General features: G+C 38.7%; 8 protein-coding genes across 9 annotated transcripts in view; 4 read left to right on the top strand and 4 right to left on the bottom strand.

Moving 5' to 3' along the window:
- LOC124298088 (thyrotropin-releasing hormone-degrading ectoenzyme-like) overlaps nt 1-12,360 on the top strand; it is a 28,147-nt gene extending 15,787 nt beyond the window's left edge. Inside the window, exons 2-15 of the mRNA XM_046749691.1 lie at nt 4,709-4,961; nt 5,057-5,389; nt 5,723-5,878; nt 5,956-6,264; nt 6,356-6,539; nt 6,623-7,042; nt 7,162-7,354; nt 7,435-7,688; nt 7,780-7,976; nt 8,094-8,261; nt 8,407-8,550; nt 8,709-8,790; nt 8,872-9,019; nt 12,150-12,360. Coding sequence (XP_046605647.1) covers nt 4,801-4,961; nt 5,057-5,389; nt 5,723-5,878; nt 5,956-6,264; nt 6,356-6,539; nt 6,623-7,042; nt 7,162-7,354; nt 7,435-7,688; nt 7,780-7,976; nt 8,094-8,261; nt 8,407-8,550; nt 8,709-8,790; nt 8,872-9,009 — 2,739 coding nt within the window. The 5' untranslated portion in view covers nt 4,709-4,800 and the 3' untranslated portion in view covers nt 9,010-9,019; nt 12,150-12,360. The remainder of the gene's footprint in view (nt 1-4,708; nt 4,962-5,056; nt 5,390-5,722; nt 5,879-5,955; nt 6,265-6,355; nt 6,540-6,622; nt 7,043-7,161; nt 7,355-7,434; nt 7,689-7,779; nt 7,977-8,093; nt 8,262-8,406; nt 8,551-8,708; nt 8,791-8,871; nt 9,020-12,149) is intronic.
- Nucleotides 9,032-10,553, bottom strand: LOC124298239 (uncharacterized). 2 transcript variants are annotated; one of them, XM_046749997.1, is made up of 3 exons: nt 10,204-10,553; nt 9,874-10,040; nt 9,032-9,707 (listed from the first exon to the last, which is right to left on the bottom strand). In XM_046749997.1, the coding sequence occupies exons 1-3, from the start codon at nt 10,378-10,380 to the stop codon at nt 9,581-9,583; spliced, it is 471 nt and encodes a 156-aa protein (XP_046605953.1). In that variant the 5' UTR covers nt 10,381-10,553; the 3' UTR covers nt 9,032-9,580. The 2 variants fall into 2 exon arrangements, with proteins under 2 accessions (XP_046605953.1, XP_046605943.1); XM_046749987.1 differs by having other exon boundaries at nt 9,874-10,043; nt 10,204-10,544.
- On the bottom strand, nt 10,803-14,748 carry LOC124298125 (ADAM 17-like protease). The gene is made up of 14 exons (XM_046749761.1): nt 14,476-14,748; nt 14,248-14,386; nt 14,046-14,146; nt 13,850-13,974; nt 13,608-13,758; nt 13,342-13,550; nt 13,073-13,267; nt 12,845-12,983; nt 12,595-12,749; nt 12,439-12,519; nt 12,169-12,377; nt 11,822-12,060; nt 11,582-11,697; nt 10,803-11,443 (listed from the first exon to the last, which is right to left on the bottom strand). The coding sequence occupies exons 1-14, from the start codon at nt 14,534-14,536 to the stop codon at nt 11,144-11,146; spliced, it is 2,220 nt and encodes a 739-aa protein (XP_046605717.1). The 5' UTR covers nt 14,537-14,748; the 3' UTR covers nt 10,803-11,143.
- Nucleotides 14,749-14,873: 125 nt separating this feature from the next.
- LOC124298203 (cysteine and histidine-rich domain-containing protein morgana) lies at nt 14,874-17,186 on the top strand. Its single transcript, XM_046749904.1, has 5 exons — nt 14,874-15,104; nt 15,229-15,788; nt 15,900-16,088; nt 16,221-16,431; nt 16,708-17,186. Exons 1-4 carry the CDS (start codon nt 15,023-15,025, stop codon nt 16,425-16,427), a joined length of 1,038 nt encoding a protein of 345 aa, XP_046605860.1. The 5' UTR covers nt 14,874-15,022; the 3' UTR covers nt 16,428-16,431; nt 16,708-17,186.
- LOC124298118 (cell division cycle 5-like protein) lies at nt 16,418-20,503 on the bottom strand. Its single transcript, XM_046749748.1, has 13 exons — nt 20,315-20,503; nt 19,773-20,038; nt 19,552-19,682; nt 19,130-19,458; nt 18,855-19,028; nt 18,572-18,746; nt 18,214-18,473; nt 17,932-18,106; nt 17,724-17,842; nt 17,471-17,638; nt 17,244-17,351; nt 16,983-17,156; nt 16,418-16,864 (listed from the first exon to the last, which is right to left on the bottom strand). Exons 1-13 carry the CDS (start codon nt 20,357-20,359, stop codon nt 16,634-16,636), a joined length of 2,355 nt encoding a protein of 784 aa, XP_046605704.1. The 5' UTR covers nt 20,360-20,503; the 3' UTR covers nt 16,418-16,633.
- A 4-nt stretch (nt 20,504-20,507) lies between these two features.
- LOC124298154 (chromatin assembly factor 1 subunit B) lies at nt 20,508-23,813 on the top strand. The gene is made up of 7 exons (XM_046749817.1): nt 20,508-20,949; nt 21,103-21,235; nt 21,314-21,623; nt 21,702-21,965; nt 22,075-22,302; nt 22,385-22,926; nt 23,329-23,813. Exons 1-6 carry the CDS (start codon nt 20,809-20,811, stop codon nt 22,911-22,913), a joined length of 1,605 nt encoding a protein of 534 aa, XP_046605773.1. The 5' UTR covers nt 20,508-20,808; the 3' UTR covers nt 22,914-22,926; nt 23,329-23,813.
- On the bottom strand, nt 23,008-24,807 carry LOC124298214 (peroxiredoxin-2). Its single transcript, XM_046749929.1, has 5 exons — nt 24,471-24,807; nt 23,942-24,059; nt 23,620-23,859; nt 23,307-23,472; nt 23,008-23,198 (listed from the first exon to the last, which is right to left on the bottom strand). The coding sequence occupies exons 1-5, from the start codon at nt 24,634-24,636 to the stop codon at nt 23,145-23,147; spliced, it is 744 nt and encodes a 247-aa protein (XP_046605885.1). The 5' UTR covers nt 24,637-24,807; the 3' UTR covers nt 23,008-23,144.
- A 1,072-nt stretch (nt 24,808-25,879) lies between these two features.
- LOC124298231 (39S ribosomal protein L32, mitochondrial) lies at nt 25,880-27,357 on the top strand. The gene is made up of 4 exons (XM_046749973.1): nt 25,880-26,029; nt 26,431-26,685; nt 26,847-26,989; nt 27,105-27,357. Exons 1-4 carry the CDS (start codon nt 25,939-25,941, stop codon nt 27,222-27,224), a joined length of 609 nt encoding a protein of 202 aa, XP_046605929.1. The 5' UTR covers nt 25,880-25,938; the 3' UTR covers nt 27,225-27,357.
- Nucleotides 27,358-27,688: the final 331 nt, after the last annotated feature.

Raw genomic sequence — 27,688 nt, 5'->3', positions numbered from 1 at the left:
GCAGCAAATAAGGTTGATCAGTATACGTGTACCTATAAATGCAAAATCAATATCTAAACGGGGCTGGGTCTACGATAATGATAAAAGAGAATTTTCATTTTCTCATGAAGTAGTTGGCTGATTATTCATACTAACCGTGAAAAATAGTATGCAAGGAAGGCAAAAAGAAAGAGAAATTTTCAGTTCCGGTTACCGCTCAGTCCTTAACTATTTTCATTTTTTACCGTAATCGAAAAATATAGTTCTAGGTAGAAAATGAAAATTAGTTTTCTTGCTGTTGGCGCAAAATGGTTAGGCGTACCTCGTTTTTCGTAATTCCAACAATATTCGAACAGATTTTTTTCAACGACACCTGTTTTACTGAATTTCTCTAGTTACCGTAACAAATGAAACTTTTCTCAGTTGATTGAGATTGAGGCCTCATTGCAGGTACGTACCCGATGCAACTTCATTCATTGCCCGAGTAGCTGCCGCGTGCAACGTAACGCGTAGGAACTGATCTCGTTAGATTTCATTGAACGGTAGCCATTACTACGTCAACCAGAACATAAGTTAATCCAAGGCGAGAGAAGGGCCCACCTAAGAAAACAGGCCTCGGTTACTATTCGGCTTGCCCTTTCGACGCGCACCCCTATTAATCATTCGCCCTGTTTGGCTTGAGGAAACCAACCCAAAACCTTCGAGTCACATAGCACGCGTGCGAACTAACGTATTTCTCCTTCTGTCGTGTGTGTGTGTGTGTGTGTGTGTGTACCGACAGGAAACGCGCCGCACTGGCGATTGTGTCGTCAAAGCATCGAGAAATTTGAAACCTTTTTGGTGCCAAGCTGTCTGACGAACGAAAAGAAGGCAAACCCGTAAAATACTTTGGGAAAAATTGCACCGATTGTCGGTTCGAGCGTCGGTCGTAAGTTTTGAACTTGAAGCGAGAGACCGGAAACGGCTTTTGGAGGCGATGCTTTTCATACGGATATTCCTTTTCCTTCGATTATTTAGGAGGGGGGTACAGCTTGAACGGTCTAAAATCATACCTATTTTTAAGAGTTTTATTTTTTTTTTGTTTTTTTTTTTGAAAGAAAACGAAAACACTTGGACCAGTTTGAGTTTGAGGGCTGTATTTGTATAGTTTTGAGAACATTTTGGAATTGCCTTCGTTAAAATTAAGGACAAAATGGCGGCGTGACGCATATAAGCAGCGAAGGACTCCGAACTCGGGAGCTTTTGCGGTGGCGGATCTCCCGACATCACTCACTGTCCAACTTGTAACACACGAATAAAGTTTTTTTTAAATTAAGATTACCTTCTCGGGTTTGAGCACGTAGCCAAAAATTTTTGAACTGCAATTCGAAAATGTAACCACGAGCTTGAATCGATAAACAAGTTTTACGAATCGTGTCGAAATTTCAAGCGGATCGGGTAAAAATTGACCGAGGAATCTGCGCCACCGGATAGAAAACGAGGTCATTCGCTACTTGTGTGCGTCATACCGCCATCTTGTTACTAGTTTCAACGAGAAAATTCTGCAGTGTTCCTGAAACTATAAATAATAAAGCCCTTAAACTCAAATTGCTCCAAGTATTTACATTTTCTTAAAAAAAAAAAATAAAAATAAGAAACTCCTAAAAATAGATATGATTTTAGACCGTCCAAGCTGTAATCCTCCCCCCCCTAAAACCCGCAATGAAAATGAGGCAGAAATTAATAAGCGATCCTCAGGCGATTCAAGACACGTTGTCGTACAGAATCCTACCGCACGAATGATCGAAATACCACCGTTCATCTCAAGTTTGAATTAGGTTTATAGAAGCAGAAGTTAGGCGTTACAGATTTTCATCCGTGTACCTGCACTACGATGGCAAAAAAAAAAAAAGCTCGCGTAAAGAAATCCGAGCGTGGGTGTTAATGAATGCGTAATGTCCCCGTGCGGTGGTTATGACGGAGTGTAATGTGCTCGAGAAGTTGGTGACTTTTTAAGTGAGAAGGACCCTGGATGCGTGAGAATTTCTCGGTGTGATGAGAAAGCCAGGCATCCAGTATTAGGCAGGCGACGCCTTCGAACAGGGGCACACGGTTTATATCAGACCTGCAGTCTCCGACAACCCCAACTTTGTTGTGGGAATAATACGGATTCGACTATTATGCTCGTACGGCGACTCAGGATGAAGACACGATTAATTGAACATGTATAATCCAGCTGCTGACTCGGCTGGTACTTGAAGAGCGATCGGTTACTGCAATATTTTACGAGGCTGAAGCTAGGCAGCCAGAGTTGGCAGCCGAATAAGTTAGTCAAGTCCGAGAATGAAAATTTTTTTAAATATCTCCAACTGAAATGCCTTTTTCTATTTCCAAAACGTTTGAAAGATTTGTTCGCTAACTTTAGCTGCTAGCTTCAGCTTCATACTATTTTAACGACTATACCCTCGTGGCTGTTAAACAGTAGCATTTTGCTTTCAGGGAACGGAAGTTCCAAGACCTAATTGAGATCGCATAAGTTCAAGTATTGCCCGCTATAATATTAATGTATCGAGGCGGGGGCCAACTAAATGGAAAATCTTTACTTCTCCCGGGACCAAAATATATAAATTTTGTTATAGATGATTCGTTTTGAGGTTGCGGATAGGCGGGGGTGATGTTGTATTGCGGTAAAAATAGTCAAAACCACCAAAGTCAATTGATATAACGGTTTTCCTTATCGTAATTAATTTCTGTAGACGTTGTAATCGCCACGTTTACATTTTTGGATTTCCAATGCATATCGACTGTGTAAAATACGATATCGTAATTTGTCCGTGACGTCATTGTCGATGCGACGTAATAAAATTTCGCAGACGTGAAATCGCAGAAACTGATTGCGGTACGTTTAACACGTGCGTAACATTATTCAACCGTTAATTACGCGGAGAGAAAATTCTGCTTATAACCGCAGGATGCAGATGTTCTTATCGATACTTTTTCGCTTCTAGATGTTGCGTGAAAATTTTGCTATCACTTGCCTTCCAGATTCATTTGACCCGAATTATACGAATCTAAGACACCACGTGTCGTTTAATTGATTAATTGACAAATATCGATATCCAATATTTAACGGGATAAGTATAAGGGGAATGAGGTTAACAGCGGTTGAAGTATTGCCTATAACGAAACCGTCCGAGCCAGAATGATCAGTAAAATGTAGATATGTATATCCCTGGATCCGAGTGTATAAGAACAATAACGACTTCATTGAAGCGGTGCGGATATATGGGTCTGCTTTTTCGTTTACACACTCTTACAAGCTCGAAAGCTTTTAAACACGTCACGCTTTACAACGGATATTGAATATCAAACTGCAAAGACCACTCAAGAAATATGTATATAGCTTTAAACCTACAAGAGGATGGATATTTTTGGTTATCGCTTTTCGGAATGCTGCCAGACCAGATTAGTCCACCACCTATGTCTGCTCGACAAAGTCAGTTGCTCTTAGTCCGCGATGAGGATCGATTTGCTCTAATATTTACTAATTAAAAAGTGTTTAGAAAAAATGGAACCTCGTCCCAGGCGAACCCCAGGTACGTTGGAACATGAGCCCGTTTTCATTCGGTTAAAGACGATCTGTACAAGCTTTGTTTCTTGCAACGTCGTATTTCGGTTTTCTTCCCCTCGCATTGTTTCATTTTAATGACAAATTGTTCGATCTCCAACTCAATATACAAGTGAATTAGGTACGACGGTTTGTTTCTTTCTTTCACTTTTTTTTTTTTTTTTATCGAGATCGAGGTTTGATTTCTAGAAATTTTCGCTTCATCTATACATTAATCAAGTGAATTGTTCCAAGGATTGACAGAATTCAGTCGAAGAGTCAATCGATTTGTAACAGGTTCTTCGTTTCTTTGCAAGTCATATCTGAACAGCTGTTTGATATAGATATATGTATACAATTTTCCGATCATTAGTACCAAACCATTATCGGTCTAAGTATAATAAAGCGGTTGTTCAACCGTAACAATAACGTCGGATTAGGGTATGGAGTTTCTCAGACATACCAGTAATTAATCTCAGGGTCAGCGTATTCGCTGCGACTCACAATGACTGAAATTCGATTGGTCATTATGAGCTGGTAGCTTGAACAAGTATATCGTCATCGTAGTTTTCATTCAAATCTTGCACGGAGAATAAAATCCTTGGTTCGGAATACCGTAATGAATGTAACTTCTACCAAAGTCACTGGTGCGTGTATGAAAAAAATACCTGTGCGGTAATTCCTACTTTATTTGTCTGATAAACCTCGAAACTCAAATTCTGCTTCTCAAAGGCAATCCCGGGCGTAATAATTACAAAAACAGGCCGCTTATTTACTAGTCAATGCTGTAAATGTTGCGACGTAACAACGATAAATTTGCTGGAGCATGTAGTTGAAATTACTGTCACAATGTGGTTCGTTGAGCCAGCCGCTTCGTTGGAATAACTAACTAAACTGTGCGGTACGCTTAATCAAGTTGAGGGAATAATCAATGGACTAGCTACCGGTGTCTATAGTACCATAAAATGTTTACCTGTACGGTACGGTAATACAAACAGGGGGATTTTTCTCCGTTCGGTAACGGTACAGTTATAACAAGTATTGATGACGTGAAGACGAATACACGAAAATGCATTGACCGATAACCGGTTGCGGAACGGTCGAAACTAGAAAGGTGAGTTTTTTTGTTCGTCTTATTTTTAGGCATCGCCGAGGTGACGTTCCTCGCTTACGATCGCCACGAAGGCGTCGAGGAGGATCAGACGTCTAAGGGCTGCGGTTTGAACGCTAAAGGAATGACTGCGATTGTTGCTACGTGTGTGGCGATCGGCCTGATCGCCTACATGCTGACAACATCTTCCGGAAATCCGGACGCGAGCGCGGAATCAACCCCAAATAATCAGGGTGACAAAGTTGAGGAAAGGTTGCCAAAGTCCGTTTCGCCAGTTGAGTACAGGTAGGGATGAAATGGTTGAATCTTGCGGTGACAGCGGTTTTTAATTCGTTGTATTATACGTTGTGTCTTTTCTCGATCGCGATCCCGACGCCCAGATTGAAGATAATCCCGCATTTGGAGGATGGAAATTTCACCAGCAGTGGGGAACTTTGGATAACAATGGAATTCAAGGAGACTACGAACAAGATAGTTCTCAATGCTCGGGAAATTACGTTTCACCAAGTGGAAATCGTATCTTTGGCAAAGGATATTGCGGTCACTAATGTCACGGTGAAAAATGATTCCGAGCTTGTTATCATCCGGGTAAATAAGCTATTGAGAAAGGGCGAAAGTCATAAGCTGTACATTCGGTTTAGCGGGATATTGAACGACGTTCTGCAAGGATTTTACAGAAGCAGCTATGTCGATTCGGCAACTAATGAAACCAGGTACATAACACGGATCAGCAAAAAAATATATTATATGATTTTTAGAATCAATAATAGGATAACACATTTCGAGTCAAACGGGAGTTTCACTTTAAATGAAACTAAAAAGACAAGTTCAAGAAAAAACCTGACGTGATGGAATTTTTTTAGTATTAGTATTTCCCCGGTTTTATCCAGTGAAAATCAATAGGAGATGGTATAAAAAACCTGTGCAATCATCGCGACACCCGAGTTTTACTTTATGTTATCACTTCCAGTTGGGCTGACCTAGTTTTTCTCTCTTTTTTTCTTTGGCGCACCTTGTTTATTGTTCACGCGAAACTCGTCTTGCAGATGGACAGCTACTACTCAGTTCTCGCCAACGTACGCTCGACGTGCCTTTCCGTGCTTTGATGAACCTTCGTTCAAAGCTCGATTCAGGATATCTCTTGGCAGGCGAGAGAACATGACGTCGATTTCAAACATGCCGCTCAAATCGACCCAAGATATGTGAGACTTGTGCGAATTCCACCTTTTTCAACGAAATTTCATAATCATTCGAGCTAGTTGTCCTCGTTTATTTACAGGCCTAACATGCCGCATTTTGTCTGGGACCATTATCAACCGAGTTTACCGATGTCCACGTACCTCGTGGCCTTCATTGTAACAGACTTTGATAACGTCCAAGTAAAAGATTCGTCCCAGCCCGTTTTTCGGCTCTGGTCAAGGCATGACGTGATCGATCAGACCGAGTACATGTCGAAGATTGGTCCAAGTATGTTGCGATTCTTGGAAGGCTACTTCAACATCCCATTTCCGCTTGATAAGCAGGACATAGTGGCTTTGCCGGACTTCGGTTACAACGCCATGGAAAATTGGGGTCTCATCACATTTCGGTATCGTCTCCGCTACGCGTCTACCCATTTCTCAATTATGCGATGTAATTGGCTACAATTGATGACAAAAACACTTTCGATCCTTAACCAGGGAATCTGCTATGCTCGTAAACGAGAAGGAGGCAGTTGCCGAAGCCAGGCAAAACGTTGCGAGTGTTGCCGGACACGAGCTGGCCCATCAATGGTTCGGAAATTTAGTCACTCCCGCTTGGTGGTCTGATCTATGGTTGAAAGAAGGGTTTGCAACATTCTTCGGCAACATGGCAGTTAATCATGCAAGTATCGAGTCTCACTGTTCAGTTGCTGCAACGGACGGAGAAACGCGCGGGGCTGTTAATCTTGGAAGTTTGGTTTAAAGGTGGAACCAACGTGGAGAATGACCGATAGCTTGATCCAGGATCTTCACGATGTACTCGTGGGCGACGCGCTGGAAAGCTCTCATCCAATTTCCGTCGGGCTGAATCACACCGACCAGATTACCCAGATATTCGATTCTATTTCGTACATCAAAGGCTGCTCGATCATTCGCATGATGCACCATTTCCTCGGAGCCGAAGTATTTCGGATGGGAATACAGAGGTACTTGAGAACTTACTCGTATCGCAATGCCGAGCAGGATGTCCTCTGGGAGGCTCTGACTTACGAGGCCCGTTTGAGCGAAAATCCGGTCACTTACATCACTGTCAAAAATGTCATGGACACTTGGACCTTGCAAACGGGTTACCCTGTTTTACAAGTACAGAGGAATTACAAGACTGGAACAGTCACCGTGTTTCAAGTAAGCCCAGTTTTCTCAGAGTTGAGAGACAAAAAAATTAAGCATTTGCATAATATTTTTCTGGTCTCAAAAGTATTGTTCAATTTCGAACACACGAATATTTTACTTACCCGATGCAGGAGCGATTCTGCTGGGCAATTGCCGGCTGTCAGGATAGCACGGAATCCTGGTGGATTCCCTTGACTTGGACCACCCAATCGAATCCAAGATACAACGATACGATGCCCAAAGCGTGGCTTTGGAATCCTACTTTGGAATTAAACGACACGGTACCTGACGATCAGTGGATTTTGTTCAATCTTGGTCAAACGGGTAACGCGGCATTAAGTTGAAACCATTCTATTCCTCCTTGTTTTTTGATTAATAACCACCAGGGGGAAACCAATTCGCAGGTTACTATCGCGTCAATTACGACGATAGAAACTGGAAGCAGCTTGCACAGTCCTTTGAAACACTGCCGCCGGTAATTAGATCACAACTGATCGACGATTCGCTCGCGGCTTCTCGAGCGGGGAATTTGCGGTACAAAATAGCGATTGATCTTATCAGTAGATTGGAAAATGAGACAGATTTTTTGGTCTGGAATGCTGCGCTCAACCAACTGGAATACATACATGACAAGATGCACGACGACGCGGACTATAATGTAAGATTTGTATCACACATGTTTTTAAGCCTGCAATGTGAGTTCGGCTGATAGATTTATTTCACAATTTTCGTTGATGTTACAAAACAAGAAATTTATGCTGAGACTTGGGAGAAAAATCTTTGAGACAATCGGTACGGTGGAAAAGCAGAACGACGGACATCGCGAGAGACGATGGCGAGGAAAAATAATGAAATGGGCTTGCATAGTCGGTCACGAAGAATGCCGACAACGTGCGCATCAATTTTTGAAAAATTGGATTGAAATGCCACCGGCGAAAGAAAATCCGTAAATACACCGAGATTAATTATTCTTTGACTAATGCTGACAAGTATTTCATCTGTTAAAGAAATTTTATAGGAATTTTGATTGTATAGTTACATATCTTCGATGTGGTTCTTATAGAATTCCGGCTAATTTGAGAAGCTGGGTATATTGTACGGGATTAAAACACGGGGGTAAGAGTGAATGGAATTTTTTGTGGAATCAATATCTCAAAACGACTTCCGGATCAGAAAAGACAGTGTTACTGGAAGCCCTGGGATGCATAACTGATGATGCTATCCTCCTCAGGTGATATATGATTCAGAGAAAAATGAAGTATAAGTCACTTTCAAACGTTTGCCATTTTCGTACTCAGAGCTGCAGGTACAAAAAATTTTTATCAGTCATTATAATTTTGTATGATTTTGTTTTCTTCGCTGTGAACAAAAATTAGCTATTTGGAAAAATCAATTTCAAAAAATTCTGGTGTACGGAAACAAGACGGTTGGTGGGTTTTTCGTTCTGTCGCTGGAAATCCGATTGGCAAAGACATCGCTTTTCGTTTTCTTAGAGAAAACTGGGTTGCCCTTAACGAGTAGTAAGTACAAGATGCTGAAATGTTACTGCGAGTATATACACTTGGCATGGGAAATGTTACCGGAGCCGTGTAAAAAAACTTAATCATGAGTATTGACATAATTAGGCAGTCTTTAGGTGAGCCTGTATCAACATTTAGCAGCTTATTTTTATTTTTAGCTACGGCTCCGGTTTCTCAGCAGTAGCAAAAATGGTGACGGCACTACCAAGATACATGAATTCCGAAATTGACCTGAAGGAGGTATGCCGCTTAAATTTTTTATACCACTATTCACAGGCATAAATATTTTCATCCAAGCAAATAAATTCTTCATTATTATAGTTGGAGACTTTTAAAGATTCCGTAAAGTTGGGCGTTACCAGCACTGCTTTCGAACAAGCGATTGAGCAGGTAAAGATTAACGAGGCTTGGACTACAAACTACAAGAAACAGATCCAAGATATTTTGAAAGAAATCTGAGAAATAAAATGTACGACTCTATTTCCAATCTTCATTTAAGTATACACATTATTATATATTGATTATAGTATAAAAAACGAAACTGGTCTCAAATATCATATCAGCCTATATATGACTGAATTGTTTATAAAATCTGTGCGTATTTATACTATAGAATAAAACATCGTTAGTATAAGTCTTAATGGCTGGAACAAACTATGAAAAATTGTACTTAAACCTATCCAACATAACGAATAATGCATGAGCAACAATTTTAATCAGAACCGCTTAATCGAATTAATCTAAATTGTTTATTTATATAAAAATAGAAAGGCACAACATTATAGAAATATAATTCGGGTCTTCGTAAAACTTGAATTCGTATTATGAATATATACAACCTATTAGAGTCACCAGCTGCCAACAGAAACAAACGTGTTCAGATCATTAGTAGAATTATTTAAGAAAGTGAGATTTGCATTCAATGACTCTCTACAACATCGTCTCATCGTTTTCTGTGCAACTGATGTATGTGAAATAATTTAGGATTAGTGCAATTCATCTGTATTTTCACACTGCATTCAATTTGATGCTACGGCATTCCCATCGTTTTCGGTTTCTGTCGCCAAGTCATATTTGGAGTAAATTCAACTTCCAAAAGATCGTCAGTGACATCAGATGGAATTAGGCTGGTATCCACAACAGAGTCCGATTCTGACCTGTAATCAGAACCAAATACTAAGCATAATTTCTTTTTACTAAGATCACAACATTTCTAAATGCAGTTTGAAACTCTTTTGTAATACGCAATATTAAAGTCAAATGCTATATGATCTTATTACATGCTGAACTGAATTATTGTAAAATGTTAATAATTAAACATACTGCTCGACACTCTCGTCTTGCGGATTTTCATATCCATACTCTGATAAGACAGTCTCCATATCGTTGCATGACTGCACGATATCTTCATAAACATGTTGCGACTCTTCTAAAAATGTTTCCATCTCAGACATGTAACTTTTTCTCGATTCGGCATCGTTGTTAATGTTCTTCTGAAAGATTTTTTTTTATCAAGTATAGGGATATGGGAAAAAAATTATTGTAACGACGGATTGATGACTGTGACGTTGAATTCTTTTCAAAGTTTACCGTTACTTTGTAAATTTTTTTAACCCAATTACTTTAATCAATAGAAAATATTATTCTACATACCTGAAACTGCAACAGATCATCTTTTAAAGTCTTCAAAGAAGCTTCTGCCGCTTTCAAGTCTGCGCCATAACCTCCCAATATTCTTTGAGGATATCGCCACGTCTCGGTCAGTTTTTTCACACCTTCGTCAAATTTTTGCCCGTGTTTTAGTAACTTGGTGAAACAGTTTTCGGTCATTGCTAATATTTATGATTTCTTTGTCGTGTATAACCTCGAGGATCTTTAGATTTTGCCGAACGATCCGTTAGAATTTAATTTCAAATTATGGAGGGTAGAGGTATTTCAAATGCATCACAGGAATTTCTGGCTATTCCATTGGATTATGTGGGAAACCACGTGAATTTCATAATTGACGCTGAAGATACAGAAGTAATTGGTTTATGAACGCGTCAAGGTTTCGCGCGCAATTCTAGGCTTGTTGTATGCTTACAATATTCTGGTTGCGAAAACTAGTAAAAAAAATAGATAAAATTATAAAATGTTTTTACTATCCCGCTATGGATCCATGCGGAATGAAAATTTCTATCATAGTATCTTTTACAGAAACGTTTATTAAAAATCTTTAAAATAACCACATGAATTAATATATTATACATTCCTGACTCTTTCTTATTTGTTAAATTACGTATTAAATGGCATATACGTACACGTCGATAATACTGTCAAGTAAAAAATATTTACCTAAAATCAATATATTCTATTTCATACTTAAGTCAAATCTATTCGAAGATACACATGTAAAAATGGTAACTAAAATCTTGAGGTACAGTTATAAAAAATATTAATAGTCTACGATTTTACATTCACATGAGAGTAACAATTACTGAACAATAATTAATTTAGATTATATACATTCAAGTAACTGAGAATAATTTTCTGAGAAGGAAATTCAACGACTAAATTCTGGGTTAAGTACAAATTAGATGGAAATGTTGTTCAATTAAGTAGGTTGTATTCTCTGCCTTGACGAACCCTGTGTATGAACTATTCGTCTTTGATCCTCCGGGTGAATAAGCTCGTCCGTGTGCTTCCAACGCCATTTTTTCTCTGCTTCCTTTATCCGACGTCTGTCTACGTAACTGACAACGCAGCTCGCTGGTATCCAAACTATTGCTGTACAAATTATCACAGCACCAACTATGTTGTCCTTCAAAAACCGCATCACTTTGTTGATGTTTATGTCCTCAATAATATCCCAGAAACGTTCAACAACGTCTTGGATCGTCTTCTCACATATTCCCTGTAACAATTATTGGGCAATTACTAAAATGTAACAGTTACATCCCGGAATGTAGAAAAAAAGATCTATTCGATTTAAAATACTATTCATTGCCTTACGATGAACGATCATATTAATATTTTTCACAGTTCTACAAACCTTATTACAAAATCCTTGAATACAAGGTGTGCCATCTGGCAAAATATCTTGGGGATCAACAGGGAAACAAGTTTCGTTGAGGCTCATTCTGCAACATCGTTTGCACGCGTCTAGAACTGGAAAAATCACAGATACTTCTGAGTTAGTACCTCTCGGACCTCAAATAATAACGATGAATATCTCTGCTTTTCAACTCGGTCATTTTAGAAAGAAAATTAGTTTTTATAAAGGCTAACTTACTTGTATCACACATGCAACTCTGAAGTCCTTGAGTTTCACAGTACGGAATGCACTTTCCGTGACGACATTGACCTCGCTCCAAGCATCCAGTACCGTCATTCATTGGAGGTGATCGAGGACATTCACTCGATGCCCCAGTGCATCTTGATTCCTGTTCACATGTAGCGTACTGAGCATCGCGGCACTTTATTGCAACTGGCATGAATGCACAGTTTTGGCAGCACGGAGAGTTCTTATCGCTGTTGAATTAGAAAAACAAAACGATGTTAGATGTATTGAATCTCGCAGTATATCTTATCGTTTTTAAGCAAGTTATGTGTTTTTGTAGGATTGAAGTCCCATCTCACCTGCAGACGGCGCCTTCGTTACGACGTAGTTTACAGTTCTTATCGCAACAAGAATCATTGTCTTCTGTACCCAAAAGACCTGCGTCACACTCCTCATCGCCCTCTACTCTCAAATTTCCACAGAACGATTCTTCTGGTTCAGAGAAGCATCGGCCGGACTTTGCTTGCAGTACTTTTCTGATTGAGCGTAAACTGCATGGAGAAAAGCGCTGCGCAAAATGTAAGTATTATTTCTCTTGGCCATTTGTTAATTTTAGTTAGAAATATTACCTTATTATTGACGTCATATCCACTAACGCTGTATGTATACATCAAATAAGAACCTCCTTGACTGGCACTAGGGCTACATTCCTGTGTAAAGATTCACAATTTATAAGTGTCGGCCTATGTTAGGAACAAATTTATAAATAAACGATTTTGACTTGCCGTTATATCAGGATCATGTTCTGATCCCCAGTTATGTCCAAACTCATGTGCAGTAACGAGATCAGCTTCGCGTGTGATCACTCTTTGACCATAGTGATTCCGGCTTGAGCTCAGTCCAGAATTTAAGTACAATGTGTAACCGTTTTTAAAGTACTCTGGCAATAAAATAAATAGCAAGGTAAAATCATTATGCGAGTAAAATATACGAATGCATTGATGAATCTTTCTCAAAGTACTCGTATTTTCTTACCCGGAGTGCATATTCCTCCAACGGAATTTCTACGTGGAGAACCAACGTATGCCAAGCCTAATATTCCTCCCTCGAATTTAAGATCGGTGAATAAGTGCGCCAAACAAAAATCCTTGTGACTATATTCCCGGCTAAATACCTGAAAATTGTTTCAAAGTTATTGGGAGCAAAATTTCTTTTTCCTTCGGTAACGTGCATTACGCTTCGAGAACAAAATAGTTTTTTTACCTCAAGTAGAGTCCGAACGTCCCACTTTTCGCGAACCATGTTGTAATGGATCTCGCCCCCTCGCATGCGGGTTGGCTCGCTATGTACAACAATTTTTTTAATTACAAAACCCATTCCCTTGAATCCATCCTGCTCTTGACGCTCCTGCCACAAAGTATCGTTGTATATTTTGTGCACTCTATCGATGAGGCTGATCTGTAAGGGACACTGGATTAGCTAACAGCTCAAATTAGTAAAATTATAAATTAAAAAATAGCTTGTTTGTTTACCAAGTAATTGATGGTTGTTTTCGTATTGCTGGCTCCCATTTCTTGATAAAATCTGTAGTCTGCAACCAGCAGCAGAGGACAGCGAGTTTTAGTGGGCGTATATTCATAAGTATCCGTTTGTCTTTTCGTTCTATTGTAAGCGTGCACCACTTGAGTGTTGATTTCGTTTTCTAGCTCTTTATCGTCTTCTTCATCTGTACCATCAGCACCTGGAATTACAAATCTCTATTATGTCTCCTCCACATCTATAGAAATCCAGTTTCAACCTGCATCTTCCTTAACATATCCGCAGGTCTTTGGAACCCCATGAGTGTGTCCTTCACCACCCTCGTAATGTTCCCAGCTCAGCTTCACATTTGATCCTTTATAGACGATCATAGAACGATTATCTGCGTGGGGTAAATGTCTCCAGGAAGGCTGAAACAGGGAGATCATTTTTGATATTTAGTAGACGAGTACCAGTGCACAGAATATTTTTTTAATACAACTGTATAGTTGGTGTTATTACTTCGATGTGATAAGTGTCATCATCTGGTACTGTTATTGTCGCTGTCAGCATTCCATCATCAACGTGTACATGAGCATATGAATCCACTTCTCCAAAGACGCGTCCATGATAAAAGTTTTCATGGTCTATACAACAGATCATAAAAGACGGTGGATTAATTAAATTTATAAATAATTTAACAGTCTTTATGCCTTACCAACGTGAACTGTGGTTTCTTCACCATCTTCGTTCACCTCATATGCCTTGAAATTAGAATGTATGACCTCTCGCCTCGGGGTGAGGAATAGGCGAAAATTCCTACAAAACAGTTGAAACACGTTTTTGCATTGTGCAAAAATATTGGGACCAGAGAAGTTGTCATTCATTGGAAGTGAATGACTTATCAATTGTCAACTCACCTGCCATGAGTGTAGAATTCTACTTCGTTTATTTTGTTGAACGGATGATAGCTGTGCTGAGCACCTCTTTTCACAATTTTGTGTTGAAAATGAGATGCGTGTAACGTTTCGTAATATTTTAAATTGTCGTGAAGACTGCCTGTAAAGAAAAATAGCCTGTAAAAAAATACCGATCGATCCTTTAGCTAGATTTGACAGGTCGTCAATTTTAATTAAATCATCACTAACAAGTGTTGCAGATATTGTGCAGTATCAACAAAATTCGCAATAATAAATCGCGCGGCTTCATGTTATCGAGCCAAAACCACTCGGGTGAATAACCACCGCGTTTTTAATTGTTATTCAATTCAACCCCAACTTTGATCCCGTTCGAAAGTCACAAATGACAGTCACATGTGTCATCTGATCTGGATTCTGGTTTCTGATGCACAGATAATAAAAGTCCTACGCCCATGACGAATTGTTTACGCCATTTTTTAGCAGATTTGGTTAAAAATATCAAGGCAGCTGCCTTTCTTGCTGAATTATGCATGCGTGTACCATACGATACGCTTTTCACGTAAGAATGCGTTGGTGTTGGTAAATCGTATGTGTGGTGTACGCTTGCTTGCTGACAGCTACACATTTACAGGCTATAGAATCCAACGGAATTGTATAGAATTTGCTGGAAAGCGCGTACAAGATAAAATCGGCCCTCGGGTGGCATTGTATCAACAGATTTGGGTACAACATTTGCCCAGTGACACTAATAGGCAAATAAATTGGAATCATAGTGATGTCGGAATCAGAAGAAAAGATGTTGCACTGTTATAATCGTGGTTGTGGTAAAAAATATGATCCTGAAAATAACAAGGAAGGTAAGTATTTAAGGTTATCTTCTTTATTAAAATTTAAGAAATTTTATCTTGTTCTATTATGTATGTACACGATCTCGACACAATAGCAAAAAAGTTTACAAGTTTATTATTTATCCATGACTAGGTGATTGCATTCATCATCCTGGACTGCCTGTTTTTCACGACGCTTATAAGGGCTGGTCGTGCTGTAATAAAAAATGTACAGACTTTACGGAATTTCTGAACATAAAAGGCTGCACCAAGTCCTTTCATACGAACGTCAAACCAGCTGACCCGGAAAAACCTGCCGTTGACAAATCTAGAATGAATGAAGTCATTGAAGTGAAACCTCTGGTGAAAAACGTTAACCTAAGCTTGCCTAGACCTCCTTACGACAGCCCTCAAGTTACTTTGATACCTGTTGTATCACCTGCCTTACTGCAGCAAATTGAGGGCCTTGCTGTACAGGTCACAACGTCCACAGAGACTCAAATTCCGATTGGTGAAATGTGCAAGCGGAAGGGATGCAAAGCCTCGTATACGAAGACTCTGGCTGATCAAGAACCGTGCACTCATCATCCAGGTGTACCTATTTTTCACGAGGGGCTCAAATATTGGTCATGTTGTCAGAAAAAGACAACAGATTTCAGCGTTTTTTTGGAACAACCTGGCTGTTCTCAGGGAACCCATCTCTGGCTGAACGAGGTAATTGCGTTATGACGATGTGCTTGAAATCAAAGTTTAGCTAATATATTATACATCTCTTGTGATCTATTTTTTCTATGCACGAAAGTCAGCTTTATCTCTCTTCCTTAGGCTAAGAGCAAAACCATCAAGTGCCGAATGGATTGGCATCAAACCGGAGGGTTTGTTGTTGTTTCCATATTTTGTAAGAAGTATCAGCCTAGCCGGTCGAATGTTAGATTAAATCCAGTACGATTGACTGTGGATCTGTACTTCCAAGAGGAAGATTCCAGATATGAGCTGGATGTTGAACTCAGAGGGGTAAAGTTTCACAATTAATAACAATTCAATGTCGAATTATTTCATTTCAGTGTAAATAATTTTGACAACAAACAAATAGCTAAATTTTGATTGGACAACTATATTTCAAGGATTATTTTTGCACTATTTTAGGTAGTCAATGTGGAAGAAAGTAGCGTAAACATGTTGCCGACTAAAGTAGAAATAAAATTGAAAAAAGCTGAACCAGGGACTTGGGCTAAGCTTGAAACCGCAAATCCAACCAAAACGATAGAAACACCTCCTGTCCTACAGTCAGAGTCTGAGAAAGAGGAGAGCATAACCGCACAAGTAGATGCTGTAGACCTCAGTGATCTTTGAAAATGTAGACTGTTTATTACTTAAAGTTATTTAAGACCAGAAATATCAGCACAAATACATTCGTGAATGATTATCATGTATAAATTATGCAGTCATTTATTAATCTTTTATCATAAGTTGCTAATTTTGGAACGAGGTGAACAATTCCTCATTTAATATTTACTTTTTTTTCTTCAGTATTTCATCTAACCTCTCTTACGTTAACGTTATTGCACTTGTAACTGCTGCAACTGATCTTGAAGCTCAGCAAATTTATTTTGCAAGATACGTTCTCTTTCAGTTTGCCTATTGACGTCTTCCATGAGTGCATTCAGTCGCCTTGGTACTGCAGCTTCCTCTTGTGCTTGGAGAAATTTGAAAGTTGATAGTTCGAGGTGAGCCTGTTCGATTTGTTCCCATAAGTCATGTATTTGTTTTGATAATCCTTGTGCACGTGTCTGTGAAAAGATGTTAGCAGAAATTCATAAAGAGGAGCATATTGATAATTTGAATTTTGTTAAATTCAGAATCGTTCAATCATGACATCACGATACAATTCCACAGATATTACTTTACCTGATAGCCTCCAGTCAATATTTTGAGCTTCTTCTCCATTTTCGCTGCACGTTTTGCTTCCCCAGTCATATGAACACGGTTTTCTTCTAATTTTCTTTCACATGCTTCGACCCTATCTTTCTTTGAAGCTAAAGTAGCTCTTGTGTATCGCTTCTGATTCTCCAGATATAGAATCTATAATAAATAATCGATTTAATTTTTTAATCGCGTTCATATAATTCTTTACGTGATGAACTGTAACAAAAGACAACAAAAACAAACCTGTGACAGACATTCTTCCCAGACAGTAGAATAGGCATCTAAACTTAGTTCTCCATGTGCCATTCCTTCCCGCACAACTGCCATTTCTTGCTCCAAAAGTTTACGAGCCTGTGAAAAGGTTATACTTCAGTTAAAATTGGAGCATAGTATAAAAAAGTCGATACCAAAATCAACTTTATTTTTTGTAGGGCAGAACGTAGTATTTGTCAGATAGTAACTTCACTTACTTGCGCAAGTTCTTCTGGATCGTAGTCTATGTAGGGATGCTGTTCCAGAAATGCGGTAGCTTGTACAATTGAAGAACTTGATCCTCGTTTGGTAACTGTAGTCACTGGGTTTTCCAGCGAGTCGTACTGAAGCATTGTGATCATTTCTCTCTTTATTAATTCTTCGGCCTGAAATGAATATTTAATATTTTGAATTTTCATAATCAACATTTACTGCTACATTTGATTATTGGATTATTTTCTGTTTCAATACCCTCTGCAAGTCCGTTAGTGGACTATCCATAAGCGGTCGCAAGATGTTCATATTGATGTCTACGGGTCTGGGCATATCTCGTTGGATCACTTGTGATCTTTGAGCAAGATCCCTTTTTTCTGAACAATAATCAATCAAATTTTCATGACTTTTGGATGAAATATAATTTTGAGCAAATTGATAGTTACTTCTGGATTACGAAACTTACGCTGCTCAATTATTTCCTGTTGACGTCTAGCATCAATGTCAGCTTGATCTTCTATTATATTGTCTGAAGACTCGTTTCCTTTTTCATCATCTCCTTCACCTTCAGGAACAACTATTTCATAATCATTCCGAGGTGTGGGTAAAGTACTTAATCCAGCACGTAGCTGTTCTTTCACCTAATAAAAAAAATGAAAACTGTAATTCTACTATGGAATCAGCTGATGTGCTGATGAATTGCTGATCTTTTCGGGTACAGCTCACTATTCTCATAATTTGAGAATACCTGCTTGTGAAGAGCAGGGGTCTCTGAACCTTCCAGTCCTTCTTCTGGATTGATACTCAGTTTATCGCGAACAGGTGTCGGTACCAGAGCTCCAGCTTGGCTTCGTATAGATGTTGGCGTATTGAACGAATTTGTAGGTGTACCGTCAGTGCGTTGTGAGCGGAATGGCGTTGCCAATACAGTGTTGGGTGTAGCCACAACATTATTAGCAGGTAAAATACTGCTGAAATCCGAACTGTGTAGCGGTGTATTCAAACCACCTGCAAAGTTGATTTACAAAACATGTGGTAACAGTTTTTAATAACGTTATTGCAAGATTTGTAATCTAAAGACGTAATTTCATGAAAACGAAGTTCACCTTTTAGAGGTGTGTCAACATGGGTCAAAGCCATCACATTTTGAGCCTCCTGGAGAATTCTGTCCGTAGCAGCTGGTGTGCGAGGAGTTGCTGCTGCACTTGGAGTCAGAGAATAGTCCGCCAATAAGCTGTCGGATAGTGTCACTCCACTTTCTGTTGCAACTTCTCGAGCCACCTAATAAAAAGTATACTACATCATTTGTATGTGCTTATGTTGACTGAAAACAAGAATAAAATTGTGGATGGATTGAATACTCAATAAAACATATGCAACACTTGATACCTCAGAAGCTCTACCAAGCTTGACAACTTGTTGTAATTCTTGATCAGATATCTGTGGCTCTGGCAAGACCAGTTTACTCCTCTTTTTAACTGGTTCTTGATTGTTTAGCATTCCCATTGGAATATCATTTTCTTTTCTTTGCTTGAGCTTTTGCTTGTCCTTGCGTCGCTCCATCTACGATTATTATACAATTATTTGGACCAAATAGAATGAGAAAAGTTGTTCTTAACACTTATTGGTTGACTTCATTCAAAATAGAATTCCACATATTGTACCTCCTCCTTTTCTTGCCTCAGGTCTCCATCTAAATGTTGTTGACGCATTCTAGAAAAGTCAGCTGCTAGAGGATCAACATGTTCTATTGATGTATCATAAAAACCAAGTGCTGGCCGTTTTTCAAATGGTATTTCAGTGTTGTAGTTTACGCCACGTTTGCGTTTGTGTTTCTGAGACACTGTAATTCCAGCAGCTCGTAATTCTCTTCGTTTCTGAAGCGCCGCCAACCGTCTGGCTTCTTCTAACTGCTTCTCCCTGGCCTTACGCTTAGCCTTTTTACCTTGAGTATTTGCTAATCTAGCTCGGGCCTCCGACAGCATTTCAAGTTCTGGATAAAATTAGAGATTATTATCAAGTATTTTCTGAATCAATGAACTTAATGAATTTATTAGTTATAATCGTAATACATGTCAACAGTTACCATCTTCGTCCATATCCTTTGGATCAGGGCGAGCAGGTTTTGTCTCTGGATTGGGATCAATTTCGCCTGGTTTTAATTTGCGAGGATCATCAGCTGCATCTTCTCCTTCTTCTTTTTTTTGAGCTTGATCTCTGAAAATTAAATAGTATTCAATGGAGGATAAGATTAGCGCTAATTCTCTATTACTGCTGACTTTTAAGACATGACTCAATCGTACTTACAGCAAATATTCGTAGCGTTCTAAACATTGAGCAGCGGTACGTCCGATAATTGGAGCTATGGTACGCCATTGTGTTGGCATTAACTTTGCCAAATGCAAAAGCTTCTCGTCTTCCTCTCGACTCCATTCTGTTTTCTTTATACTTGGATCCAACCATTCGAACCATCGTGCTTTACATTGTTTAGCAGACTTTCTGTGAAGCAGTGAGGCTATACGTGACCATTGGTTTTTTCCATATTTCATAACCGCTGCTTTGAGAATTTCATCCTAGAAAATATATATAAATTGCTACGTGTGTATAATTATGTCGGACGAAAAGTTTTCAACTCAACTATTATACAGGTATGAGGTAAAATGAAATGAAGTAAGATATAAAGTACAGTGAATTTTGATGCAATGATCTGTCCAGAAATCAAGCATTATTATTTTTGAATTATAACCGAAGAATTTAGAGTGCTGATTTTGAGTATTATCATCGGCTTTTATCTCGCAAGGTTCGGCGCATTTGAAATTTATAATCGAGGTTAGAAAATTGTTACTTACTTCGGTGTTGCGCCAAACACCACCTTTTATCATTATACGTGGCATTTTGTTTGTAATTTAATTAACTACAAACAAAATAAAGTAAGAAGCCACGAAAATTCTCGCTAGCATGAATTTTCGCTACAAATTGATTAAAGGTGTAATTCGCTCTCAATGAAGTTGATGGCGTCAAGGTGGCGTCAAGAGCCAATGCTACCAACAGTCAGAGTTGCAATTTCTTAAATGATCGACCTCTATCGTGACTTTTAGGAACTAATTGTCTCTACAGAGTTGAAACTCCCACATGCACCGATTTTCTTCATTGTTCTCTCAACCACAGACTACGTTGGAGCGTTTCGCGCGAAATTCTTCGTGCAGTACAAAATCAGGTTATGTGTAGAAAATAATAATCACCGATTGAAGTGTGGATTTAATTTTAATAAAAATCGGGATAGACGAAACACGGCGCAGTTAAAATTATCGTTTTCTCATACATGTTCTTCTAATTGAACATAATGAAGTGTACGATTCCTGAAATATCCTGGCATAATCGCGATCCTGTACTGAGTATTGACCTAAAACCCGGTGTAAATAAGACTTCGGACGGTAAAATATTTTGGCGTTTGGCTACTGGTGGTGCGGATTCTCATGTTCTGGTAAGTAAAGAGTTTCAATTTTTACCATCGTGAATTCTGGGTAATTGACATGAATGAAAAGCCTAAATTAGTTTTAAAAGATATTCGATTTTTTCAACCTGAATATTGTGACCAAATAAATATTATTCAATTAATTTGCAATATTTAATCTAGATTTGGCATCTCACAGTAAATGAAGTGGGAGCAACGGTTGTGGAGTTTGTTGGGGACTTGAGTCGCCATCAGAAGGCAGTTAATGTTGTAAGATTTTCTCCTTCGGGTGAAATCCTTGCATCTGGTGATGACGGTGAGCAAGGAAAATGGAGTAATACAATTTTTAACTCTGAATTATTTAATCCCTAATTTTTTTAATTCATTCTTTCAGAGTCTGCGATAATGTTATGGAAAGAAAGGGGCGAATTTGAACCACCGCCACTTGCAGGGGATGATACAAATCAGAATAAAGAACAATGGAATTTATGGAAGATCCTTCGAGGCCACGTTGAGGATGTTTACGATTTGAGCTGGTCCCCTGATTCCAATTTTTTAGTCTCCGGCTCTGTTGATAATACTGCCATTCTGTGGGATGTTGAAAAAGGGCGAAGCATGGGTATATTATCAGATCATAAAGGATTTGTTCAAGGAGTTTCATGGGATCCGTCAAATCAATACGTGTGCACATTAAGTACAGACAGGTAGTAGAGCATATAGTTTTCGACAAAAAATGTTAGTTCTCCCGTGCAAATTGGGCTCACAAATTTCTTTGTCCACAGGCAATGCCGGTTATTTGATATAAACACAAAAAAAACTGTTCAGCGCGTCAGTAAGGCCAAGATCCCCACGCCGGCCAATCACCCACTGAAAGACAAAACTGTACGCTTGTTTTATGATGACACTTTTCAATCCTTCTTCAGAAGACTTACGTTTTCACCCGATGGCTTATTGATTATTGCGCCATCTGGCATTATTGAACCTCAAGAATCTTCTGAAAAGTTGTCTAATGCAACAATTATCTTCTCCAGGCATAATATTAAGGAGTATGTACGATTGCATTACATTTATTATCGGATTTTTGTATGCAGAATTTGGAAACATCGCTTTTCTACTAACAGACATGTCTAAACGCGATATCTTCTAATTTTTCAGGCCTATAGTAGTGTTGCCGTCTTTGGAACAATTTACAGTAGCTGTACGTTGTTGTCCTATTTACTTTAAGTTGAGAGAAGATGGCCCGGTATCAATGATAGGAATTCCTTATAGAATAGTATTTGCAGTTGCTACAAAAAGTTCCGTCCTCATATATGACACTCAACAAGTTTCTCCAATTGCAATAATTTCGAACATTCATTATACCAGATTGACAGACATTGCGTGGTGAGTTAAATGAAATGCTGCGTTTCACAATGCACAGCAATACGACATTATTGCATTTAAACTCTATTTGTGTGTATTTCAGGTCGTCCGACGGACGTCTTTTAGTCGTTTCGTCAACAGACGGTTATTGTTCAATAATTCATTTCCAAGACGGAGAATTGGGAAATGTGTATGAATCTAGTTTGGTAAACATAAATGACACGACAGAAACAAAATCTGTGCATTCAAATTCATCCAAATCAAAGCGTAAGACTAATAATGCCGAGAAGACTGAATTCATTATTGATATGTGCAGTGACGCAATGGATATTGACATTACGAAACCTGTGAAAGCATCTGACTTTAGCGAAGAGGCGAATAATGGTAATAAAGATGATAAACTTGTGAAAAACGTTCAAAATACAAAGTCGACGGATGTTGATAACGTAGTTCTTGAAGAGACGGAAGATATAAAACTTGTTTACACAGAAGAAAGTAACACAGAAAATATAAGTGACATTGTTAAAAAAACACCTCCAAAACCAATAGTTCCTAATGTGATAGCAGCTAAAACTCCGCGTAGGGTACAGCTTATCACACTCTCCAGTCCGAGAAGTGGGAAGAAGAATTGACCGTTAAATTTAGGTAATATATACACACGTATCTTTCAAGAACAACATCCAATCAACGACAGTGTCGTGAATCTTCAGCACGTCATTAAAAAACTTCAATCCAAATAGTTTATTATGCTAATTTTGAGCAAGTAAAAGATTTCGTTATTACTAATGTAGTTAATAAAGGGTAGATTTGTTTATTTCTTGAAATTATGAAAAAATATGCAATATAATCAGCATGATAATTAATCAGTTGAGATTTTTCGCAAAGAATTTCTTCTTATCCACCGGGTTCGGAATGATCTGAAATACAAAAATCATGTTCGTTAATAAGAGTCGTTACTTACGTGTGTAAAACTTAACAAATACAGTACTGCAGGTACCCAATTGCCTCAATATTCTGATACTTACCGTGTCTTGTCCTGGTTTCCAGCCAGCCGGGCAAACTTCACCGTGTTCATCTGTATATTGGAATGCTTGTACAAGCCTCAAAGTTTCATCGACTGATCGTCCAACAGGGAGATCATTCATTGTAATTTGGCGCAGTACTCCTTTACCATCGATGATGAAAAGAGCTCTGTAAATAGAATGAAAAAATATTTGGCGATACGTCATTTGCATTTTTATATGAAACATAAAAACAAACATGAAAAAAAAATAAATAAATAAGTCAAACTACCTTTACAGGTTGCGAAGTAAAGCCTCAAATGTGTGATCACGTTACCTCAAAGTATGTCCAAGATCTTCCAAGTAAACTCCATAATCCTTTGATATCTTATGAGTGAGATCGGAAAGCAAGGGAATTTTAATATTTTCAAGACCTCCTTCCTTTCTAGGCGTGTTTATCCAGGCGAGGTGAGTGAACTGTGAGTCAACAGATGCAGCAATGACCTCAGTGTTCAGTTTCTTAAATTCATTCAATCGATCCGAAAAGGCAAGAATTTCCGTGGGGCAAACAAAGGTGCTGAAAATTCAGAAAATCTAAATAAATTTCGGTAAATTTAAAAAAAAAAATTTCATTCCCATTCCAGAGACTGTGAACTTACAAATCCAATGGATAAAAAAAAAATACTAAATATTTTCCCTTGTAATCCGTGAGCTTAATTTCTTTAAATTCGCCTCCAAGAACAGCCGTACCTTCCCAGAACGGTGCTTGTTTTCCAACTGAAACAAACGGTACGCATGGTTAATTTAGATTTTTTTTTTACAAGAAACAGGTCAATATGTATTGGAATCAGTGCTAATCCCACCGCCTAATCAGAGATTAGATAAGATGATGATACGAAATTAATACACCTGCTGTTAATATTGTCAATAAGGTGTAATAAATTACAATTTCAAATGGTTGGTATTCAAAAGTCCCATATTGAGATGAATTGAGGAAAGCGAGATTGAATTCTCGTAAAGAAGATAACTGTGCTTTTTTGCTGATATCAATAACTATCAAGTATTCAATCTCGTGACATTTCCTTGATTTCTCATCGCATTATTCTCGCCAGTTTTAGGAAAGACATGAAGATAAATTCGCTAATGAATTTTCGGTCCCAACAAATAAAAATATTTCGCTCAACTCACTGACTGCTTGAGTTGTCTGCAACTGGTGACCCGCGTGTTTGGTACCGGTTGGATATACGGTGCCACCAGCGAACGAGTAACACGCTTCATCCTCACCGAATAAGCCCTCACTTTTCGTAACAAAGCACGAAAATGCGATTGTAACGAGAATAATCAGTAGCCGCATCTTCGAACGATTCTCCACGTACGCACTTGTTACAACGCTCTACTTTATTCTCTCGTTCTAATCTATACGCCCACTTTTTTAATCTTGCTTGTTTCTTAAAACCCGCTTCGAAAAAAAACAGCGCCCCGGCGTCGCCGTCCGCCGCTTCGCGCTTGACCTACGAATCAACAAAAAAGGAATACGCGAATCCAAAGTCGTAAGCCCGCTTTCCATGTGACGAATTGAAGATTGGAAGCATGCATCCTACGCACGACGAAGGGAGAAACCCGATTGGTGCTCACTGAATAATGACAACAGTTCAGTATCGATAATACCCGTTACTCCCAAGTTATCTGAGGATTACTGTAACAAATTGATCTATCCAATTTTGTGTAATTCAAACTGCGGCTTTCATCGTCACAAGAATGTTCGTTATTAGATTTTGAAATACTTCCTATATTTGAATTTGGTACGCGATTATACTGAAATCGCGCGCATGCATTTCTCTTATGTGGATTCACGATACAACATGATTAGGGTGCGTTCCTGACACGAGTAATGCTCTTGCTCAGGCATCTCTAAGAACCAATCGCGTGCCTGGAACATAAGGCCGTCTTAGATCGTCAACTAATCACGTTCGAGATTGTTTAGGGTTCATTTTGAGGCGTGGAAATCCATGAAAATCTTCACAATTAGTTTTCCCCTCATTACTCATGTCTTTGTTATTAAAAATACAGTGCATGTATATATTCTTGTCTCGTGGTTCCTATTTCAGGCTGTCGAGCAAGCTCTGCAGAATATCAAAAATCAATGTGTTCCAATCGAAACATCGTTATATTTACTTGCATTGTCATTGAGGACGATCCCTGCGGACGTCGTGAGCGCGGCAGTATGCGGAGCGTACAAAGCATTTCCGAATAAACTGGGATCTGAATAATAAACGTGGTAGTACATGTTCAATACGACGATTCCGACGCAGAATAATATTGTCCAAGTCTCCTGCAAAACGCCACTCATTATAACGCGGTTAGGTTATTGCTGGTTTTTTGATCCGCTGCATTAACGACGGGTAGAAAAAAATCGTTTGTGATTAATCGTCGCCTCCATTGGATCATAAGTAACTTCTAACGTATTATGCGATTCATTCCAGAGCTCAAAGTGTCGTGCGTATTTTCAATATAACAATCGTTATTCGTTTATGATCTCACATTTGACGCGAAAATATAATAGCTCGAATATCGAGTCCAGCTGATCGATCTGGGTGTCTTGTTCGTGTCAAGTATCGAATATCGGAATCACGAAGTAATACTTGCGACTAGAAACATGGCGTCCGGCCTGGTAAATCGCGTTCAGATTGCTTTGCAGAGATTTGATAATATAATTGTGAATATTCTGAGTCGGAGATTTCCTCCAGGTACGGAAGTTACTATTGTCTTTTTTCTCAAAGTTAGGAGGGTCGTGTCGAGGCCTAACAATTGAAATAACGATATTCCAACCTCACTTTTTGCCCGTCTTAACCTGGAAGCTCTATTCCACGTGAAACTATATCGGAGCGTTCAGCCGGTGACAAAATCTCGGACAAAATATCCGAATGAATGAATGCCTGTAAATAAATAAGCTGTTAGTGACGTGCGTTTGTTGGCTACATGTCCGAGATGATTGTCATGGGTTTCACTACATGAAAAGTATAATCAGTCAATTTGTGAATAACAGATTATGTATGATTTTGGTGTGCATGGAGGTCTGACTATCGTAATTCAAAATAGCTCGGAGTCGATTGTATTGTCTGTACCAATAGATCATTAATAATTTCAGAAGCGTTATGTGTCGTCGAATTGAATGAGGGGCAAAATTGGCCGCAGCCGATCCCTCGAAGAAGTCCATTTTCCATAGAGAATATTATTGATAATGGTTTTCTGTGGGGTGTTCCCACACATAAGCGAACAATTGAAAAAAGATGGAAACGACGCTTTGGAAACCCTAAGTATATTTCGAAATTGTTGTCACCGAAAACAAACATTTTGACTTGTCACACATGTGGACACGATCACGAAGCTGGTATTCTTTGCAGTGAGTAAGATGATATATTGCCTGGAGAAATCTGTTTTATTTTCTAACATAGTTAGCAGCTTGTATTATTGTGCTGAATCAGAGTAACGAACCAGGTGAACGAAGAGTTTCACTGAATTGTGACGGATTTTTTTGTCCTATCTATGTCTATTATTTTTCAGGACACTGTTATGACAAAGTAATGGGTGAAACAAAAGAGATGCAAACTGCTATTGTGAATGATTTAGGTTTGAATCCAGTCGAGAAGGATGTCATTGTTTTATATGACGGTGAAAAGAGTGAGGAAATGGTAGATTATTGGAAGGTACGATGAAATGCTTTCACTGATGTTACGGTTCATGCCAACTTTGAAAGGTTGTTTATTTGACTGTCTTATGTTATTTTCGTTTCACTTTCTGCTTTTCTTGCAACGTAAACAGAACAAGAAAATCGTGGAGGTACCTAGAAAGAGGCCGAACTGGTTCCAGAAAAATCTACTTCAACGAACAACGGAGGTACCTTCCGACAGTAAAGAAGTTGAGCCCACTCATCTGGCGTAGATACATTTTTTTGTGGAAAACCTTCAGTTCTCTGGAGATACTTCAAGTAAAGTCGAATAAAAGTAATAATAATAATAATAATAATAAATTGATAGAAATTTCTCGAATAAACGAGGAGATCCTAATATGGTAATTATTATACATGTGACTAATCGATCCCTTCTATCCGTATTAAACAATGTCAATGAAAGAAGGGAGAATATAAATATGTAGTTAGCTGATTTATGAAAAAAACTTGATAGTTGAATCGGTTGAACCCCCCTCATTCACCGGTGAAACCAGAAATTTAAAAAATTTTATAGATTTAAAATGCAGATTTCAAGTTATAGCAGTCGATTACAATTGAAAATCTGCATGATTTTAGAAAGAAATATCCAAAATAGGCTTATGGCCTTTCCTCTTCGCCTCGAGGTTTACGACCGACGATCGAGGGTTCGGTTTACGAGTTTTGGGTTATGGATTAG

This window comes from Neodiprion virginianus, chromosome 1 (assembly GCF_021901495.1).
Source record: "Neodiprion virginianus isolate iyNeoVirg1 chromosome 1, iyNeoVirg1.1, whole genome shotgun sequence".
NCBI lineage: Eukaryota > Metazoa > Arthropoda > Insecta > Hymenoptera > Diprionidae > Neodiprion > Neodiprion virginianus.
Note: the sequence above shows the minus strand (reverse complement) of the source record. Positions and strands in the feature narration are given on the sequence as shown.